General features: G+C 34.8%; 1 protein-coding gene across 2 annotated transcripts in view; it reads right to left on the bottom strand.

The window, feature by feature from the left end:
- LOC149781391 (polyamine-transporting ATPase 13A3-like) overlaps positions 1–22,119 on the bottom strand; it is a 364,470-nt gene that overhangs the window by 140,370 nt on the left and 201,981 nt on the right. For both annotated transcript variants that reach the window (XM_089935485.1, XM_089935486.1), the window contains 2 exons: positions 12,908–13,092; positions 7,000–7,101 (listed from right to left, as the gene is read on the bottom strand). In XM_089935485.1, coding sequence (XP_089791611.1) covers positions 7,000–7,101; positions 12,908–13,092 — 287 coding nt within the window. The remainder of the gene's footprint in view (positions 1–6,999; positions 7,102–12,907; positions 13,093–22,119) is intronic.

Here is a 22,119-nt window from a genome sequence, read left to right as displayed (position 1 = left end):
CATCTTTAACTTGTCCACATCTTTAACTTTATCATCTATACTTTCCAAGTGATGATGAAGCTGCTTTAGTTTATTCACAAACAAATGTAATCAACAAAAACCTAAAGCCTCTAATACACAAGCATACATGGTTTGTTTACAAAGTAGTTCCTAATACACTATACTATCTTTATGCACATGTGTCATGCACGTGCATGCAATATGGTGTTAAGTATCATAAAATACTGCAAGATTCTGCCAATGTAAAGTTAACAGAGACAAAAAAGCATATAATTAATGATATTATGGAATGCTAAAAATCAAATTCACAAAAGACTTCCTTAATCTAAAGTAATGTGCCAAACATAATTGAAATTCAACAAATGTTAGTGAAGTTAACTGCAGAAATCATAGTCTTGGGAACAACTGCACTGGGTGCCTAACTTACCTAAATAAAACTAAGACCATTTTAGGTTCATTTAAGTTAACAAGACAATTGTTTATACCAATTTTACTTGGGTTTTGCTTCAGCTATGTGGTTTACAAGTTCATTTTTGTAATTCTTGGTACATGATTGTGTCTATAGTATGTGTAGTTTTTGCTCATGACTACAATCTATAATGATCATCTATAGTTAAGATATTATACAGTTAATTTTTATACACAGGTATAAAGTTCTATTTTAAGATATTAATAGTGTAGATTGTATATGATCTACAAAATAGTTATTCATATAGGTCAAATGATCATTAATAATAACTTTAATATGAAGACCTGTTTATGAGTTTCAGGTTGTTTCCCACTGGACAGGCTGGTTGGGTGGGTTCTTAGAAGAATTAAGTTCTTTCCCACTGGATAAGTTTGGTCACATGAGTAGGTATTTTTAAATATTAGGTTGAGTAGTAAGATCTGTCACATGCAACGTATAGTCATAATAAATTCTTGAATGTATATATAAAGAGAAAACTGAGCAATCAGCTTTGTTCCTATTTTGGATTTATTCCTATTTCTGATTTTTATTTTGTATGATAAAATCAAGTTCCTCATATTTTCATAATGATAATTAAAATATTTGTTAAGTTTTACAAAACTTGGTGTTTTTGCTTATTCTGTTACTTAGTTTATGACCATAGAGTCATAACACAAGAAAAATACCATGTGATAGTAATTCTAAATGGATATAGCTCTATTCAAAATAGAGACAATGTGTACACAAAAGCACATCATAAAATGCTCATTGGTTCCTGAGGTACTCTAATTACAAGTTTCTCCTGTAGTGGAGACTTAACACATAAGAAAATAGTTACTTTCAAAACTGGACCTAAAAATGTATCTGTAAATGTATCTGTAAATGTCAGGTAATTCACCTACAAAATGGCATCAAATTATGTGTATGACTATGCTAGCAATATCCCTTGTAAATGAATTAAACAAGGTGCAAATTTTATCAAAATCCTCTCTGTTACCCCCCTCTCTTCTCACTCTCTCTTATTATGAGGAAGTATGTTGAGTGGGAGAAAAAAAAAGAAAAATGAACTTGAACCGTGTACCCTAAAGGAATCTTGGACATTGTAATGGTTAGGTGTAAATTTTCCATGGGATTTTAATACAGTGTTCACAATACCAATTACAATATGCCTGTCAAGACTTGTGCAGTACATTTATCTAGATGGAGGAATACACATACTGTAATCTATTTAATGCTTTCTTTTCTTTCATTTCTTTCTTATGTTTATAAAACCTATTAATATGAGACTAAAATCATATTTAATTTTAAAAAATCTGACAGTCAATCTACCCTCCCTTAACTTTTTTCTAGCACTGTGGGAGGTGGTAAGGTTCTCTCTCTCTCTCTCTCTCTCTCTCTCAACTTTTCAAAAGCCAAGTAGGGAGATTGAACAAAAAAATAGGAAGGATGGGACCTAGTTGAATTAAGAAAGGAGGCAGAAGCAGTTTTAAGGACAGCAATGCACTGGAGGGATGACAGTAGCATGGGAGGCTTAAGCCAACATGGTGTCATACTGTTGAGGCTGAGATGAAGACCCATCATCACAGCTGGGGCACACTAGAGATTAAGTTGCCCTACAAGCCAATGGGCATAATGTAAGTACATATTCATTTAGAAGAGTTGTGGCCCCTGAATGCCATATTCTACAAACTTTAGTTGCTCATTGGAAGTTCTTTTGTTTAATGCTCTGCTAAACAAACTATAGTGAGCATGACCCTCTGCAAAACACATTATAGTGAGCATGACTCTCTGCTAAACACATTAAAGTGAGCATGACTCTCTCCTAAACACATTATAGTGAGCATGACTCTCTGTTAAACACATTATAGTGAGCATGACTCTCTGCAAAACACATTATAGTGAGCATGACTCTCTGCAAAACACATTATAGTGAGCATGACTCTCTGCAAAACACATTATAGTGAGCATGAATCTCTGCTAAACACATTATAGTGAGCATGACTCTCTGCTAAACACATTATAGTGAGCATGACTCTCTGCAAAGCTCCCGGCATTAGTTTCCAATATGGAATTTTTAATTTTAGCTTAATTTTGTGTTATATTATTCAAACCCTAAAGATATTAATTTTCCTTTACAGATATGGTTCTTCCAGAAACCCACTGGTGACATATCACCACAGCTGGGGCACACTAGAGAAAATTATCCTGCAAGCCAATGGGCTTAATGGGTAGTAAGTAAGTAAGTACATTATCATTTAGAAGAATTGTGGCCACTGAATGCCATGACAGAAAATAGACAGAAGTGGAAGAGCTTCGTTGCTGCCCTACAATCCAATGAATATTAATGGGCAGTAATTAAGTAAGTAGTAATGATTTAGATGAACTGTAAATACATTTAAATGCTTCAGTTGCATCTTGCCAGTTCCTTGTTTTACTTAGTTTTGATTTCCAGCTTATTTAAATATGCCAGCCAGTATGTAAAAGCCAGCATGTTCAACGTTGAAGTAGTTACCAGTGCTATATTTTTAGTGCTCTACTTTCTTCATTCAAACCATCTTTCCTATTTAAATCATAAGTGTGCCTTATATTTATTTAATTGATATGTATGAAAATAAACGTTCAAAGACTAAAGGAATTAACTTATCAATTTGTAAAGGAGATTGTGATTATTCGCAAAGGGCTAAGAACTATATTTTGTATCATACACGTTAGACAGGGCTAAGCAGAGTTCATTCATTCTCTCAATACAGTTACTTATAGTCAATCTTATCTGTGCTGGAAATGCAGTTATGTGTATTTGTATGTAATATAAATAAAAATATATATGTATAGTATGTATGTTGTATCTTCGATATACCACGCGTATCAAATTTCCATTAACAATAAACTCTGCAAGCTTTGTTTCCTTTTCATGAAAAATGTATACATCTCTGCATGTGTGTATGTGTGTGCATGTGTGTGTTTAATGATTTTATGATTTTGTTGAATAGTGTATGTAAAACATGCTAAGTAATGTAATAATATTAATAAGAAGGAGTTGAATAACAAGAATTCCTTGAAGGGACTGATACTATATCAGGTGAAATAAATTTCAATGAATTCAAGATAAGACCATTTCTTCCTTTTAATTGTCAAGTGCTGAAACCATCTCAAAAATTCTTCAGTGAAAACAAAATTTTCAATACCCTGCTGTTTTGCACGCACTGGATGTCAGATTGGCACCAATTTAATTTAGAACAATGTAGACATCCTGTGTTTTGTAGAAAACCCTATGTCACATTGATCATCCATTTGGGAAGAGTAATGAAAACAATAACTTTTTAAGTTAGTTGTTGTAGCAGATATGTTGGCTGTATGAAGGCACCATATTCATTAAGACCAACTAGGTATCATCAGAAATCTATTGGTGACAACCCCATCTTGATATACCATTCATTTTGGGAGAAGTTGAGATAACATTTTGAAGAGATGACTTTCCATGCAGGAATAGCAATAACAAAAGTTTCACGATGGCTGCTGTGACAGAGATATTGGACATCAGATATCGGACATCAGATAGTGGACATCAGATACTGGACATCAGATAGTGGACATCAGATATTGGGCATCAGATAGTGGACAGCAGATATTGGAAATCAGATAGTAGACATCAGATAGTGGACATCAGATTGGCACCATTTTTACTTAAGACCAACTGGACATCATCATCATCAGTCTTTTACTGAAAATCTCATGTTGATACAACCATCAATTCAAGATAACACGATTCTCAGAAGAATGTAGTTTGGCTTGACTGTACTACTACTGCACTGCTTTCCTTTCCAGGATGCTCTAAGTCACCAAACAAAGCAAAATATTCCCTACTACTATTTGTAATTGAAGAAAAGAACTGAAAAGAATATGTTTCCAGTTTGATGCCTTAGTTATTTCTGGAATATCTTCCCCTTTGACTTGGACTGAGACTACAGGGTATCAGAGCAGGTAGCAATGACAGAAGCACTGCAACAGGTAAGTATTACATGATTAAAATTAGCCTTAGCCCCACCCACCCCAAAAATATATTTTAATAGCAGTAATACATTAAGTACTATTGAACTGCTGAATGCACCAGACAGGTACACTGATATAAAAAAATGTACTAACCTCAGCTTTCAGAATGTTTGCTACTGAAAACTGGTAAATAACTTGAATACATTTTGCATTTTCACAGTGGAACTCAGTAAGTAACATGATTCAGAGAGGAGTGATCTGAATAGGCGAAAGATGCAGCAATAGCCCTATCATAATGGGCTTGAATTCAAATGAAAAACAGTTCATTCTGTGTAAGAGACTTGTATTCTCTTTCTATTATTAAGTGAGTACAATACACCTGGAAATTTTGCCAAAGAAATATCAGCTGAACCTTTCAGAGAAGAAAAAGATGATTCCAAACCTTTGTTCTCCTTTTAGAGGAAGTCAAATAAAACTTTAATGCCTTAATTGGACAAAAGAGCTTATCTTGAGTATCTCCAGCACAGATGCAACTGAGACTGGGAATCTCAATAGGCAAATAGGAGATTGCTGATTCTTTGCAAGAAAACGAGGTTGGCAAAATGATGAGAAACCAAACCATAGTTACCAATGAATCATAAACAACCCTTTTCCTCTGACAAAACATGTTTTTCACTTCTCATTGATGCTACAAACAGCAGGACAACTGTCTTATGGATAAAGTTTTCGAAGGAAAATTTACTCATAGATTCATAAGGTTTTTTTAAAATAAAATCCAGAGCACACTTGAAAGGTTCCATCTTGGCATTAATGTGTGGTACCAGTCTCAGAAGCTCAAAATGTCAAATAAATCAGAAAGATTGTGATCCGCCCCAGAGAATGATTGTAAAAAAGAGCTGCCATAAAGCCCATCATTGTTGATACAGAACATTACCTTTTCTCCAAAATGGAGGACAACAAACAAGAACATTTCTGTGTACATTTGGTACATGATGGACAGATGGGGTGAGAGTCCCAAGGGCCTTTTTGTGTCCAGACCTGCCCAAACCTTGTGATGTATTAACATGCAAAAAGAGAACAGTTTACAAAAACAATATAGCCTGAAACTAAATAAGTGTAGGTGATGCTAGCTCTGAAATTGTTACAAAGAAGGGAGACCTTCATGGTATGAATAATGCGCATTGTTATACCTGTTCTTCATATTTTCAGTGGGAGTGAGTTTTTTATGGTATAACAGAAACAAACTGTTTTCTGGGATGATTTGACAAGAGGCATAATAAAAGGCCTGCAAATGTCACATCCTTGTGAAATATTTAATTTATTCCATTATACCTAGCCCTTTCTTAAGAAATAACTAATGCTTACAAACCTATTATAGCTTTAGTATAAAAACTCATTTCATTTCAAATTCTGTAGTGCAAAATGCCAGTTGTGGCAATGATGATAGGAATCATGAAAGTAGTAAATACATTATAGCATTAAATTCCAATGTATTTACTTTTCTTTGGAAAATAACCTTGCTTTTTGTCAAGTTTCTCATCTTTAAATCACAGTATTTGATACTTCTTTGTAACTATACAGTGAAAAGTGACTCAAAGTAATGAGCAGTGATCTAATATCTGATAATCTTAGAGTAAGTTCAATGCATTGTCTAACTGTTTACAATTTATTTACTATTTACTAATCTTTGGAAATAAACTTAGTTCTTTATATCTCACCTTAAATCAAGAATTTTATATTTCTTTTTGCCTTAACATTAATGAATGTTTTTTTTTTTATTCAGCATGGTGCTTCTATGTTAAGCAAAACCTGGCAAAAGCTTTGATGTACTATATACCTGCCATAACAAGTCATGTGAAAAACATTAATTTGTACTCACATGTGTCCCAACATGGTCAAGTTTTAAAACTACGATTTTCAGTAATGATCTTAGGGGAAAAGACAAAAACATTTTTAAACCATTGATATATATATATATATATATATATATATATATATATATATATATATATATATATATATCCTGTATAAACAGTAAAGAGATGCTGTGTCAAGTCCTTTGTACATAGCTGGGGAGAATTTGATAGTAAATTTGCATAGGTAAAGTAAACTAAGTGGAACAACCCAATTCATTTGAAGTTACGTGGTTTGTGTTCTTGATTCTGGTGCTCAATCCACGTCATCATGTATTTCATTTTCTCCATGATAGCAGGTATCCTTAATAATCTTCTTAACAAAAGACATGCTGTAGATAACTGAGACCGAGTAAAGCTTCCAAAATTCGGTTTGGTAACCCATGCTGCAGATTTACATATGTATCTCTCATTTTGATGTGCTTCTCAGGATGTATTTTTCTGCTAGAGTGTTAATTCACATAAATGTGAGACTTGGGAAAGTTAAATATGCATAAATCTTGACTTTACTGTATTTAATGAAACTAGGGCCAGGTTACAAGTCTAAAGATATGGACAGATGTTAATTGATGGACAGACAGAAAAGTGACTGATATAGGTCTCCCACAGCTGTTGATAGGGTCCTAATAATAACAGAAATATTGTTACCCTTGGTAGAATATCAGGGAAGTGCTGTCGCAAAACTCCCCATGACTTCCCTGTCACAGCAAAGCAACAATGTTGTGCATGATCCATCTTAAGCCTGGTCTCCTGAAAAGTTATGCAAGCATTATGAAGATATTCAAGGTGAAGCACTCAAGCGCATGAACTAATGTTTTTTATGAATCAGCATAAAAACATAACTATACATGGCACTTTATATGCCCACCCTGTAAATCAAAGTCTTCTGTACAGAAAACCAACACTTTTGTGTGGAAAGTGTTTCCCTTTCTCAGTGATATTGACCTCTTTCCAATTTACCCCAATATTGGGATGTTTCTTACTTATTGCAAGTGTAAGCCATCCAGGTCTGTGATGCAGAAGGAATGTGATATATAAAGGTGAGTGCCTTATACAACTCAACCACATGGAACCCATTGCAGAATTTTTAGAGTACTGTCCTATGAGACCTATGTTGATTTTACCTAATGTACTAGATCCCAATGACATTTCTTTTGAACACTAAGGGCATACACACAGTCTCTTTATCATAACTGAACTCTAACATCTAGATTTTGATGATACTGTATTTCATATATTTTTTCATACCCTATAATTTTTCGTACACAATCCAGTTATCAAAATAATAATTATTTAAATGTATCATAATTTTTCGTACACATCACTTTGCATTTTTTTAAAAATCCATTAAATTATTGGACATAAAATTTCTACAAAGAAGATTTATGTTTGCAAAAAAGATTGAAAATAGTGTATTGCCATTTTGTCTTTACAAACATTAATAATTAATTGTTGATGAGAAAATACAACGATTGATGTATAAGCATGGGTGCCCACAGAATAAGTCAAGTGGGTCACATGACCCCCCTGGAAATCATACTGAATATATATATATATATATATATATATATATATATATATATATATATATATATATATATATATATTCCGACAAGTTTATTCTTGCAAATGAAGCTGAAAATATGTCACAAGATTCTGTTCAAAATGCTTAGTAAATATTAGCTTTAGTTTCAGGCGGCTTACTATACTAACTCTCCTGACCATGACTGACTGCCCCCCCCCCCGCAAAAATTCCTGCAGGCACCCATGTGCATAAGCTTTCTTATTGTCATTATAATATCTACTGGTGTTTATTAACAAATGGACAAAGGACTTACGGACCATACCATTAAGTATGATCATTAATTAGTTCTCATTATTATTAAGTCCATCACTGTAACAAAACACCACGTGCATTTTAAAATGAGTTTGGAAGACCTTCTTATCCAACAAAAATTACATCTCAGTACATGCTAAAGTGAAGACCACAGACCATTGGTCAACTAGTCTTATTGTTTCATTATATTCATACAAACATAAAATATAAAAACCTAGTCATTTTCTATAGTAAATATGAAAGTTACGGACTCTGTTAAATCGATTTGTATATATACATATATTATCTTTAAAGCACTTGTTCTGTTTTGACTTGGATATAATTAACATTTTATTGCAAATCTATTCCAAGATATACCCCACTATTATCTTTATTGGCGAGTTTGAATAATAAGTGATGCATATGATTGCTTGTCCTAATAACATCGGCTGTATGGACAATGGCTTCCATAGCACATTGACAGATTTCATTTCCCTAAAGAGAGCCTGATTTCCCTATGGCAGCCTCATTGATTTGACCTCTTCTGTAGATTCTTGAACTCAATCTGGTTTCCACTGGAATAACCCAAAGCGCTAAGCATGCTTAATTACCATGTAAATAACACTGCAGAGCCATATGGTTGTTGTGACAATGTACATCGTAATTAAAACAAGAATGAATTGTTGATTTGACTGTGTTTAGTAATAATGGAATATAGTAATACATGAGGATTATCACACTTGTCAGGTAGCAGTCTTTTTTTCTCTTTGCAAAAGCTACAAATAAAAACCACCCTGAATAAATATGGTCTTGTACACTGTCAAAATTTTGTTTCATCTCTCTCTCTCTTACATGCAATTTGATAATGAGATTATTGTTGCTGTAAAAATACAAGTTTCACTAAATTTCTTCAAATCATCGCATACAATTTACTAATAAATAATAACCATAACTAATACATGCTCAAACCATCTTAATCATTTTGTCAACATTACACAACATAACAGGTACATATGCTCTAAATACAGATGAGCTTTCACAATGAGATATAATCATCTCTCTCTCTCACTCTCATTCACTAAGAAGAACAAAAATCTTTGAGTACTTTTATTTTTATTGAAATTAGATTATTGTGTTGAGATCAGAATGAGACAGAAAATATATGTTTACTTTGTACGTTTGTACCGTTAGGTTATCGAGTAGCGTGTGTTCCGTAGAACTTGTTCAGGTACAATCCCTTTGTTTTTCATCCACCACCAAATGATAATTATTTATTTTACATATAATTTTTCGTACACTGAAATTAATAATTATTTTTTTGTGTATGAAAAATAACATGAAATACGGTAATAAACTCAACAAATAAAAAATATGACTTCAGGAGTAGTAACAAACTCAGTCAATTTGATGCTAGATCACCTTTACTTTCAAAATTGCCCAAGATCTAGATGATAGAAGACCCTGTTTAAAATTGATAAGAATTATGCCTTCCAGAGTGGTAATAAGCTCAATCACATGCAAGTTTACCTCATAAATATGCAAATTAATGACTGTGAAGATAGAAGTATATTTTTGAAGTTTCATCAAAATCAAATTACAAATATGTTTTCTGGAGTAGTGACAACTTCAGCCAACACTACATAAATAATATAGGTGGAGTTTGCTCAATATTATCAAGTCTGATCAAATAGGATCAGATATATGGTTTCCTCATGAACAACAAGCAGCCAGTCATATGCGAAATCAACACATTAATTTGCATGTATCTATCAAACTTGCACAAGATTTTAATGACATAATTACATACACCAAATTTGGTCAAAATGTATCCCCCAAACTGCTAGCAAACTCAACCAATGAGAGGCAAAATCACCTCATTAATATGCATAGGTCTTGTTCACTACTGAATTCATCTGAGATCTTTGTGACAGAAGCATATATTCCAAGCATGATCAAAATCAATCAAAAATCCTTCCTCCAGTTTTGTAACAAGGTCAATCAAACATAAGCTCAACTCATAAACATGCATGGATTTCACACACTATCAAACCACTCTTCAATCGTAGTGACAGAAGCCCATATTTTGAGACTGCTCCAAATCAGATCATAAATATGGCTTTTTGAGGCATAACAAGCTCAGCAAATTGGATGCAAGACCCCAAGTTAGATCTCACTCAATACTAAACTTTTGTGTGTGTAACTTGTATTTTTAACATACATGTAGCTTTAACAACTTTTCAGTCATATCGCTATGATGTCTGCAGTGTGGCAGTTTATAGTGATGTCTAGCACTGGGGTATCATGCTGCAGACACCATGCCAACAAGTCCTACCACTAACCTCTTAATGCTGAGTACCTAGTGAGCAGCTGTTAGTATCATTTTTATAAGTCTTTGGCATGACTCGGCCAGGGTTCGAACCCACAACCTCCTGCATCTGAGGTGGATGCTCTAATCACTAGGTCACTGAAGCATTCCAACTTATTGGAGAATTTAATAATAGAGGCATATATTGTGTACTTCATCCAAATCAGATCAGAAATGTGACATCCACAGTGGTAATAATATTAGCTAATCAAAGGTAAGATCACCTCATAATGTACATGGATTTTGATCACTAATGAACTCACCTGAGATCTCCATGATACAAGCATATATACCAAGTATGAGCAAAACTGTATAAAAAGTCTTTACTCAAATTAAGTAACAATGCCAGATAATACAGCACAAGGTCACCTCAGCAATAAAATGGAACTCACCCACCATCAAACCCATCCAGGATCTTCAGGATTTAAGTCCATATTTCAAGTGTGATCTGAATCAGATCAGAAATATGACTTCCAGAGCTGAAACAAACTCAGTCAGATGCAAGATCACATAATTAGTATACATGGATCTTGCTCAGTACTAAATACATCTGAGACCTTATTGATATAAGGATATTTTCTAAGTTTCATCAAAATCAGATTAGAAATATGGTCTTCAAAATCAGATTAGACATATGGTCTTCAAAATCAGATTAGACATATGGTCTTCAAAATCAGATTAGAAATATGGTCTTCAAAATCAGATTAGACATATGGTCCTCAAAATCAGATTAGAAATATGGTCTTCAAAATCAGATTAGAAATATGGTCTTCAAAATCAGATTAGAAATATGGTCTTCAAAATCAGATTAGAAATATGGTCCTCAAAATCAGATTAGAAATATGGTCTTCAAAAATCAGATTAGAAATATGGTCTTCAAAATCAGATTAGACATATGGTCCTCAAAATCAGATTAGAAATATGGTCCTCAAAATCAGATTAGAAATACGGTCTTCAAAATCAGATTAGAAATATGGTCTTCAAAATCAGATTAGAAATATGGTCCTCAAAATCAGATTAGAAATATGGTCTTCAAAATCAGATTAGAAATATGGTCATCAAAATCAGATTAGACATATGGTCCTCAAAATCAGATTAGAAATATGGTCCTCAAAATCAGATTAGAAATATGGTCTTCAAAATCAGATTAGAAATATGGTCTTCAAAATCAGATTAGACATATGGTCCTCAAAATCAGATTAGACATATGGTCCTCAAAATCAGATTAGAAATGTGACATTGACAGAGTTTAACAATTCATATGCAAGATTACCACATAATTAATCTGCAGGGATCTCCCTCATTATCAACCTTGGCTGTGATTTTGATTATATAAACCCATATTCTAGCTTTGAAATTGGATCAGAAATGTGGAAGTCAGAGTGGTAATAAGCAGTTGTTGATGGATAGATGCATAAAACATGACTCATGATGGAGGAAAATTGATGACAATGGACACATGGCCATTCCATAAAAATGTTTGGCCTAATGACAAGGCAGACTCACAAATGGAGTGGTATTTGTTATAGTTACTCAACATTTTGTTCATGATATTGTTCTTGTTGTTGTGCCCACCATTTTTCAGTACATAATAGGCCAGTGTATCTGAAGGAGGTAGAACATGGAAAAATTCCAACAAGAACCACATATCCACAGTTAGACGACTGGCAAGCTTTCTCGCATGCTAACTGAGACAGATATAAATGCACACAGACAAAGATGAGATCTGTAAAGTTGAGCACCTTAGACTATAGGGCACCTCATATTACTGTAAGCCTTTAATATAGAAATCTCATTCAGGGTCCATATAGTTTATTAGTTTTATGCATTGTCTCATTCAGGGACCGAATATAGTTTATTAGTTATATGCATTGTTTTTACCTAGAGCCTCTGACATTATTGTAAACCCATTATAGAATTCTCATTCAGGGACCAAATATAGTTTATTAGTTATATGCATTGTTTCTACTCAGCCACCTAGGGCCCCTGACATACTGTAAGCCTATTATAGTATTCTCATTCAGGGACCAAATATAGTTTATTAGTTATAAGCATTGTTTCTACTCAGCCACCTAAGGCCCCTGACATACTGTAAGCCTATTATAGAATTCTCATTCAGGGACCAAATATAGTTTATTAGTTACATACATTGTTTCTACTCAGCCACCTAAGGTCCCTGACATACTGTAAGCCTATTATAGAATTCTCATTCATGGACCAAATATAGTTTATTAGTTATATGCATTGTTTCCAAAAATATTCTCTGACATGAAAACTCAATTCAGCTGTTTACATTGAAAATATGCATGTCAAGGTCATCTTCATGAACTTAATTTTCACAGTAGATATATCAAACATATAAAATTAAATAATACCTTAAATTTGTTAAAGGATCCTGTGACAGTGTTTTCAGTACTGCTTGTGTTGATGTACTCAATTTGGGCATCCTGCCTGATATTCCCTTCCTGGGGAGGATATGCCTGGACCAGAATTATGGATTCTTCAGGATCCACCATCCCACACTCCCGTGCAACACTCAGAGCTGTCAACATATTATCTCCTGAAATCCAGGACAATTTATTAAATTTCATGGATATACAAATTATGACATTTTTATTGGTGCAAAATATTTTTGATTTGGAAAAGGACCCAATGACAATCTTAAAAGGATAATTCTTCACTCTGTCTATAAATTTCTGGTTTTTAGCAACAGTGAAATTCATAAAAAGTTAGCACCTCCTGAAAATAGTGAATTCACTGTATCTAATAAATTACAATCCTTGTATTTTAATGCAATTTACCAAAATATTTTGAACATGCAGTAGGAAATAATGGAGACTTTCTAGTATGTAAATTTTTTAACTTGAAAATCATCACAGATGTTGCAGCAATTATCTAAGTAACAGGTACCAACAACACTAACCCAAATTTATCTGAGCTAGGTCACTCACCTGGCTGCCTAATAGCCAGATACAAGAGTAGATGACCAATAAATCTGGATTAGCAGAATATTTTCTGTTGAAATCTCTTCCAATGCCATTTATTTCATATGCAACTAAAATATTTCAAGATTTCTCTATTTTTGAGTCTTCATATATATTTGATAGCATATCAATATCATTTGTTTCATATTGAAAGGCATTTGCCAGGATGATTTCTGTCAAAGCTGTAAAGATTATGTCAAGTGATTTCCTGAGATAAAATTTTTCTTTATTAGTTAGTGACAATATTTGGTGGCAGATCAGTAATACTTGTACAAATTTGAAAAACCTTCAAGCTAATTCCTAAATGTCAAATCTGGTTACATTCTCTTGAGACATTAATGAGATGAATTTGCAAAAGGTTTTTCTATTTTTACATTTGTACAATCTGCAAGTAGTTCAGGCCAGGATACTTTCTGTCAAATGGTCAAATTCTGTTCAACAGTTTTTGAGAAGTATTTATTAGTGGATTTTCAACTGTTAGTAATGGAAATGTTATTGTACAGTGTTACATATATCTATATTATGTGCTTAACTTTTATCTACAATTGTAGACTGTCCTTATCTAACAGTCACTTGTGACAAAAATGTTTAGATAGCTAATTTCTGTCCATGTTTGTAAGTCACAAATAAGCTTTTTACTGATGCTTGAGTTCAAGGTCTAGTCTTACATACAAAACTTATAAAATCTGGAAGCAAACTTTTGACCCACATCCTGGTCATTTCAATGTTTCTAAGGATTCTATATTAGTATGATGTAAATAAAATGAATTAGTCTAACACTAAGATCAGCCTGTGGATTTATTTACTTTGTGTTCCAATATAATTTAAGAGCAATCATTCATTTAAATTATTCATTGGAGGTACAAAGTACTGATTGACTATTTGGATTAAACACTATTTTGGGATTATTGTGAATTCATTCAAACTCATTCTGGATTATAACATTCTGTGATACGTCATGACTGTTGGTACATCATCCTACTCAAGACTATTGTTATATCAGCACACTCAATATTGGAATTCATTCAGAACACTCTATACTTTTGGACTGATAGCACTTTTAGAATTATTGGGATTTAATTCACAATACTATTAGTTCCTTTTTAAATTTTCACTTTGTATTTTAGGGCAATAAACTATCTTCTGATGTTTATTCAATTTTATGGATGCAAACCTTCAGTTTTTGGATTTGTTCTGGACTTGTACTGAATTTTATTCAGGACATTAAATAATTAGGTCTTGTGTCTGTAATTCTTAGATTATTTGGGGACTTAATTCGCAATACCATAAGTTCTGTTTTCTCATTGTCTCTTTGTATTCTAGGAAAATAAATTATTGGTTGAATTTTACAAAGCTGATTCAGTGTTTGCATTTGGAAGGCCACCCAGTCAATGTTACAATAGATCACATGAATGGGTTCAATTGTTAGAAAGAAGATTAAAAATTTTCTGCCACTTTGATAGAGCAAACTCCCAATGCAACATGCGGTGACAGAAGCATTTCTATAATAGGGGGACCAGATGGGAGTGATTTCAGACAAACTTGTCTGATTGTTTTCAAAATGGGAAAAACAGGGATTTTGCCAAACTTAAGATATGGTGGTACCAGCCCTATGATGTCCTTGAAAGGATGAGTGACATTAATTATAAAGTTAAATGCAGTAGACATGGGATGCCTCTTATAGTACATGTGGATTGCCTGAAAATGCATCATGATGTAATGATGTCACTGATAACATGAAGGGAATGTATTCAGAGAAGTCGGAAAGTATTATGAAAAATCAGAGGAGCAATGACCTTGATGATGTCAGTTTTGTTGCTCCTTACCCTACCAACATCATGAGGAAAGTTCTCCCAGTAAACAACAGCAACATTGGGGAGTCAAGAACAGCTGATGATGAGCAAACTAGGAGACCAAGAAAACTACCCACAAAGTTGGACGACTTCTATGTTGCACTTTTCTAATATGGAATAGTGAACAAGTGTCATGATGGCTGGAATGAAGCCAATCAAATTTCTGTGATTACTTCTTATCATGTTTTGCTTCAGTTTAACCATGCTTTATGTGATTTGGGGTTTTTGTGTATTTGCCGAAGTACATAGTTGTGGAGGTGGGGGATTGTAATGATACAAAATATGGACAGTCATTTTTGCTTCATTAAAGTTTATGTTATGATTTTTTATGTTAACAGGTTTTTGTTGCACTATCAAGCTTTCTAGTTTTGGGTCACACGATTCTGCCTGTTGGGAACATATATAGTTGTGATGGTGGTGTGGTATGATGCTACGTGGTGTGTATTAATTCCTTTCAAGTGAAGCAGTATAAGCACCCAGCCAGAACAAGCACATATGGCCATAGTTTGCTGAACTTAAAAAGGACAGACTTGAGAATCTCAAAAGGATATGACCTAGGTCTTTCATCAACCTACACAAAGACATTACATGGCTTGTTCAAGAAGAACAGAAATCTTGTTATCATGACACCACAAGTTAATGATGCAGACTATGACTCATTTGGCAACCCAGAAGGCAACCCAGTCCATGACTAGTCTGCAACCCAGAAGACAACCTAGTCCATGACTGAGTCTGCAACCCAGAAGACAATCTAGTCCATGACTGAGTCTGTATCCCAGAAGACAACCTAGTCCATGACTGAGTCTGCAACCCATAAGGCAACCCAGTCCATGACTGAGTCTGCAACCCAGAAGACATCCTAGTCCATGACCGAGTCTGCATCCCAGAAGACAACCTAGTCCATGACTGAGTCTGCAACCCAGAAGAGAACCTAGTCCATGACTGAGTCTGTATCCCAGAAGACAACCTAGTCCATGACTGAGTCTGCAACCCAGAAGACAATCTAGTCCATGACTGAGTCTGCAACCCAGAAGATAACCTAGTCCATGACTGAGTCTGCATCCCAGAAGACAACCTAGTCCAAGACTGAGTCTGCAACGCAGAAGAGAACCTAGTCCATGACTGAGTCTGCATCCCAGAAGAGAACCTAGTCCATGACTGAGTCTGCAACCCAGAAGAGAACCTAGTCCATGACTGAGTCTGCAACCCAAAAGACAACCTAGTCCATGACTGAGTCTGCAACCCAGAAGACAATCTAGTCCATGACTGAGTCTGCAACCCAGAAGATAACCTAGTCCATGAATGAGTCTGCATCCCAGAAGACAACCTAGTTCATGACTGAGTCTGCAACCCAGAAGAGAACCTAGTCCATGACTGGGTCTGCAACCCAGAAGACAACCTAGTCCATGACTGAGTCTGCAACCCAGAAGACATCCTAGTCCATGACTGAGTCTGCAACCCAGAAGACATCCTAGTCCATGACTGAGTCTACAACCCAGAGACAACCTAGTCCATGACTGAGTCTGCATCCCAGAAGACAACCTAGTCCATGACTGAGTCTGCAACCCAGAAGGCAACATAGTCCATGACTGAGTCTACAACCCAGAAGACAACCTAGTCCATGACTGAGTCTGCATCCCAGAAGACAACCTAATGGACAACTCAGTTGGTGACCCAGAAGATGACCCAGTCAGTAACCCAGAAGATCTTGTTGGTGACCAAGTCGCAACAAGCCAGGAATACGATTGTATCCCACTGAGGTAGAAGTCTGTCACACTGTGGAGTGCTAGTCCTCAAATAGATATGGTGGGGTATCACTCCAATATAAAGACCTATCATAAACAGCACATGTTAGTGAGGCAAGGTAGTGTAGCCAAATGAATTCGTTTACAGTATTTACAAAATTAATTGACTTTTCCTGGTCAGGAACATACCTTTCTTCCAAATTTCATGATATTGTGGGGCGATGTTTTAGTAATAATGTCCATATTGGAAGGCAGAGTGGCATTATTTGTATAAACATGAAAGGTCTTCCAGACAGGATGATCTCTACCAAATTTGGTAAAACATGGTCTAGATTTTGTTAAGATGTTTAGAAAAAGCAAATGTTGACAGGCATGTGATGCACAGTGGAAACAAAGCAATGCCAAAACCTCAGGTAAGCTAAAACATCATATTTCTAATTTGCATCTATGGATCACTACACAGATATATTATTTATACACACTCTGTACCAAGGAAGATTGTTAAACAAATGTCTGCTAAGGTATTACAATTTCTACTGAAACTGATATAAAGTTTTCAATTGCATCTACAGATGAATATTCAAATTAAAAAGTGCCATCACTGGATACCATGCATGTCTTACAGAAAAGTCCTTAAATAATGTGCCTTTCCAGCATGCCATGTATATTTACATTAAGTACAGGATCTACTCTGCCAGTGGATGCTAATTGTTGTTGTTATATAGTTTAAGGCCATTTTTCAGCACAAGATAGGCTATACATTGTGGCCAGTATTAATGGTGGAGGAAGAACCAAGGAAAACCTCAGAAGGAACCACCAACCCACGAGAAGCTACCGGCAAGCTTTCCCACATACCCACATTGGCCGAGCCTGAGACTCGAAGCATGCAGACAGAGGTGAGATGGCAGTGATCCATAACGGTGAGCACTTTAAACCAATCAGCCACTCGGGGCCCCCATGGATGCATATTATAGCAAATAGCAGATACGTAACTGTAAGTTCTGATGCAGTCAATTAAAGGATGCAATGGGATTTACATATTTTCCAATTCAAGACACCATGAAACAAGGCAAACTAAATCAGAGTTATTTCATATGACCTATGATCAAATGCAACACTTATTAAATAATCTATCTGGCTTTTAATAGTGTTTGATAAAAGATTAATCAACTAAAAGCCAAATTGGGTTTTAATACATTCTTTGATCTGTGTCAGGTTTAAAATCTCAAATATAAGATAATCTTTCACTTCACAGAGATGCATACTTTTGCCCACTGAATACTTAACAATTCACGTATGGATGGCCAGATTGGAGTCGGAGTGAATGAATACCATCATTTATAATGGCCAGTTTGCAGTGTGAGTGAATGCACATTTTGATTTATAATGCCTGTTTACAGTCTGAGTGGATGCACATTTTGATTTATAATGCCTGTTTACAGTCTGAGTGCATGCACATTTTCATTTATAATGCCTGTTTACTGTTTACAGTCTGAGTGTATGCACATTTTGATTTATAATGCCTGTTTACAATCTGAGTGGATGCCTATTTACAGTTCGAGTGGATGCAAATATTGATTTATAATGCCTGTTTACAATCTGAGTGGATGCACACTTTGATTTATACTATCTATTTACAGTCTGAGTGGATGCACACTTTGATTTATAATGCCTGTTTACAGTCTGAGTAGATACACACTTTAATTTATAATGCATGATTACAGCCTGAGTGGATGCACATTTTGATTTTTAATGCCTATTTACAGTCTGAGTGGATGCACATTTTGATTTATAATGCATGTTTACAATCTGAGTGGATGCACACTTTGATTTATAATGCCTGTTTACAGTCTGAGTGGATGAACACTTTGATTTTATTAATGCCTGTTTATAGTGTGAGTGAATGCACACTTTGATTTATAATGCCTGTTTACAGTCTGAGTGGATGCACACTTTGATTTATAATGCACGATTACAGTCTGAGTGGATGCACACTCTGATTTATAATGCCTGTTTACAGCCTGAGTGGATGCAAATATTGATTTATAATGCCTGTTTACAATGTGAGTGGATACACACTTTGATTTATAATCCTTTTTACAGCCTGAGTGGATGCACATTTTGATTTATAATGCCTGTTTACAATGTGAGTGAATGTACATTTTGATTTATAATGCCTATTTACAGATTGAGTGGATGCACATTTTAATTTATAATGCCTGTTTACAGTCTGAGTGTATGCACACTTTGATTTTATTAATGCCTGTTTATAGTCTGAGTGGAAGCACACTTTGATTTATAATGACTGTTTACACTCTGAGTGGATGCACACTTTGATTTTATTAACGCCTGTTTACAGTCTGAGTGGATGGACATTTTGATTTATACTGCCTATATACAGTCTGAGTGGATGCACACTTTGATTTATAATGCCTGTTTACAGTCTGAGTGGATGCACACTTTGATTTTATTAATGCCTGTTTACAGTCTCAGTGCATGCACATTTTGATTTATAAAGCCTGTTTACAATGTGAGTGGATGCACATTTTGATTTATAATGCCTGTTTACAATCTGAAAGGATGCACACTTTGATTTAGAATGCCTATTTACAGTCTGAGTTGAGGAACACTTTGATTTATTATGCATGTATACAATCTCAATGGATGCAAACTTTGATTTATAATGCCTGTTTACAATGTGAGTGGATGCAGACTTTGATTTACAGTGCCTGTTTACAGTCTGAGTGGATGCAAACATTGATTTATAATGCCTGTTTACAATCTGAGTGGATGCAAACTTTGATTTATAATACCTGTTTACAATGTGAGTGGATGCACACTTTGATTTATAATGCCTGTTTACAGTCTGAGTGGATGCACACTTTGATTTACAATGCCTGTTTACAATGTAAGTGGATGCAAACTTTGACTTATAATACCTGTTTACAATGTGAGTGGATGCACACTTTGATTTCCAATGCCTGTTTACAGTCTGAGTGGACGCACACTTTGATTTACAATGCCTATATACAGTCTGAGTGGATGCACACTTTGATTTATAATGCCTGTTTACAATCTGAGTGGAACCAAACTTTGATTTTGTTATTTCCTGTTTACAGTCTTAGTGGATGCACACTCTGATTTATAATGCCTGTTTAAGTCTAAGTGGATGCATGCTTAGATTTTAATAATGCCTATTTACAGTCTGAGTGGATGCACATTTTGATTTATAATGCCTATTTACAGTATGAGTGGATGCAAACTTTGATTTATAATGCATGTTTACAGTCTGAGTGGATGCACATTTTGATTTATAATGCCTGTTTACAGTCTGAGTGGATGAACACTTTGATTTACAATGCCTGTTTACAGTCTGAGTGGATGCACACATTGATTTATAATGCCTGTTTACAATCTGAGTAGATGCAAACTTTGACTTATAATACCTGTTTACAATGTGAGTGGATGCACGCTTTGATTTATAATTCCTGTTCACAGTCTGAGTGGATGCACACTTTGATTTACAATGCCTGTTTACAATGTGAGTGGATGCAAACTTTGATTTATAATGCCTGTTTACAATGTTAGTGGATGCACACTTTGATTTACAATGCCTGTTTACAGTCTGAGTGGATGCACACTTTGATTTACAATGCCTATATACAGTCTGAGTGGATGCACACTTTGATTTATAATGCCTGTTTACAATCTGAGTGGATACAAACTTTGATTTTATTATTGCCTGTTTACAGTCGTAGTGGATGCACACTCTGATTTATAATGCCTGTTTAAGTCTAAGTGGATGCACGCTTTGATTTTAATAATGCCTATTTACATTCTGAGTGGATGCACATTTAGATTTATAATGCCTATTTACAGTCTGAGTGGATGCAAACTTTGATTTATAATGCCTGTTTACAGTCTGAGTGGATGCACATTTTGATTTATAATGCCCGTTTACAGTCTGAGTGGATGCACACTTTGATTTATAATGTGTGTTTACAGTCTGAGTGGATGCACATTTTGATTTATAATGCCTGTTTGCAGTCCGAGTGGATGCAAACTTTGATTTATAATGCCTGTTTACAGTCTGAGTGGATGCACACTGTGATTTATAATGCATGATTACAGTCTGAGTGGATACACACTTTGATTTATAATGCCTGTTTACAATCTGAGTGGATGCAAACGTTGATTTATAATACCTGTTTACAATGAGAGTGGATGCAGACTTTGATTTATAATGCCTGTTTACAGTCTGAGTGGATGCACACTTTGATTCACAATGTCTGTTTACAATGTGAGTGGAGGCAAACTTTGATTTATAATGCCTGTTTACAATGTGAGTGGATGCACACTTTGATTTACAATGCCTGTTTACAGTCTGAGTGGATGCACACTTTGATTTACAATGCCTATATACAGTCTGAGTGGATGCACACTTTGATTTATAATGCCTGTTTACAATCTGAGTGGATGCAAACTTTGATTTATAATACCTGTTTACAATGAGAGTGGATGCACGCTTTGATTTATAATGCCTGTTTACAGTCTGAGTGGATGCACACTTTGATTCACAATGCCTGTTTACAATGTGAGTGGAGGCAAACTTTGATTTATAATGCCTGTTTACAATGTGAGTGGATGCACACTTTGATTTACAATGCCTGTTTACAGTCTGAGTGGATGCACACTTTGATTTACAATGCCTATATACAGTCTGAGTGGATGCACACTTTGATTTATAATGCCTGTTTACAATCTGAGTGGATGCAAACTTTGATTTATAATACCTGTTTACAATGAGAGTGGATGCACGCTTTGATTTATAATGCCTGTTTACAGTCTGAGTGGATGCACACTTTGATTTACAATGCCTATATACAGTCTGAGTGGATGCACACTCTGATTTATAATGCCTCTTTAAGTCTAAGTGGATGCACGCTTTGATTTTAATAATGCCTATTTACATTCTGAGTGGATGCACATTTTGATTTATAATTCC

This window comes from Sinohyriopsis cumingii, chromosome 15 (assembly GCF_028554795.1).
Source record: "Sinohyriopsis cumingii isolate HCF-2022 chromosome 15, ASM2855479v2, whole genome shotgun sequence".
NCBI lineage: Eukaryota > Metazoa > Mollusca > Bivalvia > Unionida > Unionidae > Sinohyriopsis > Sinohyriopsis cumingii.
This window is presented reverse-complemented; position numbering and strand designations above follow the sequence as displayed.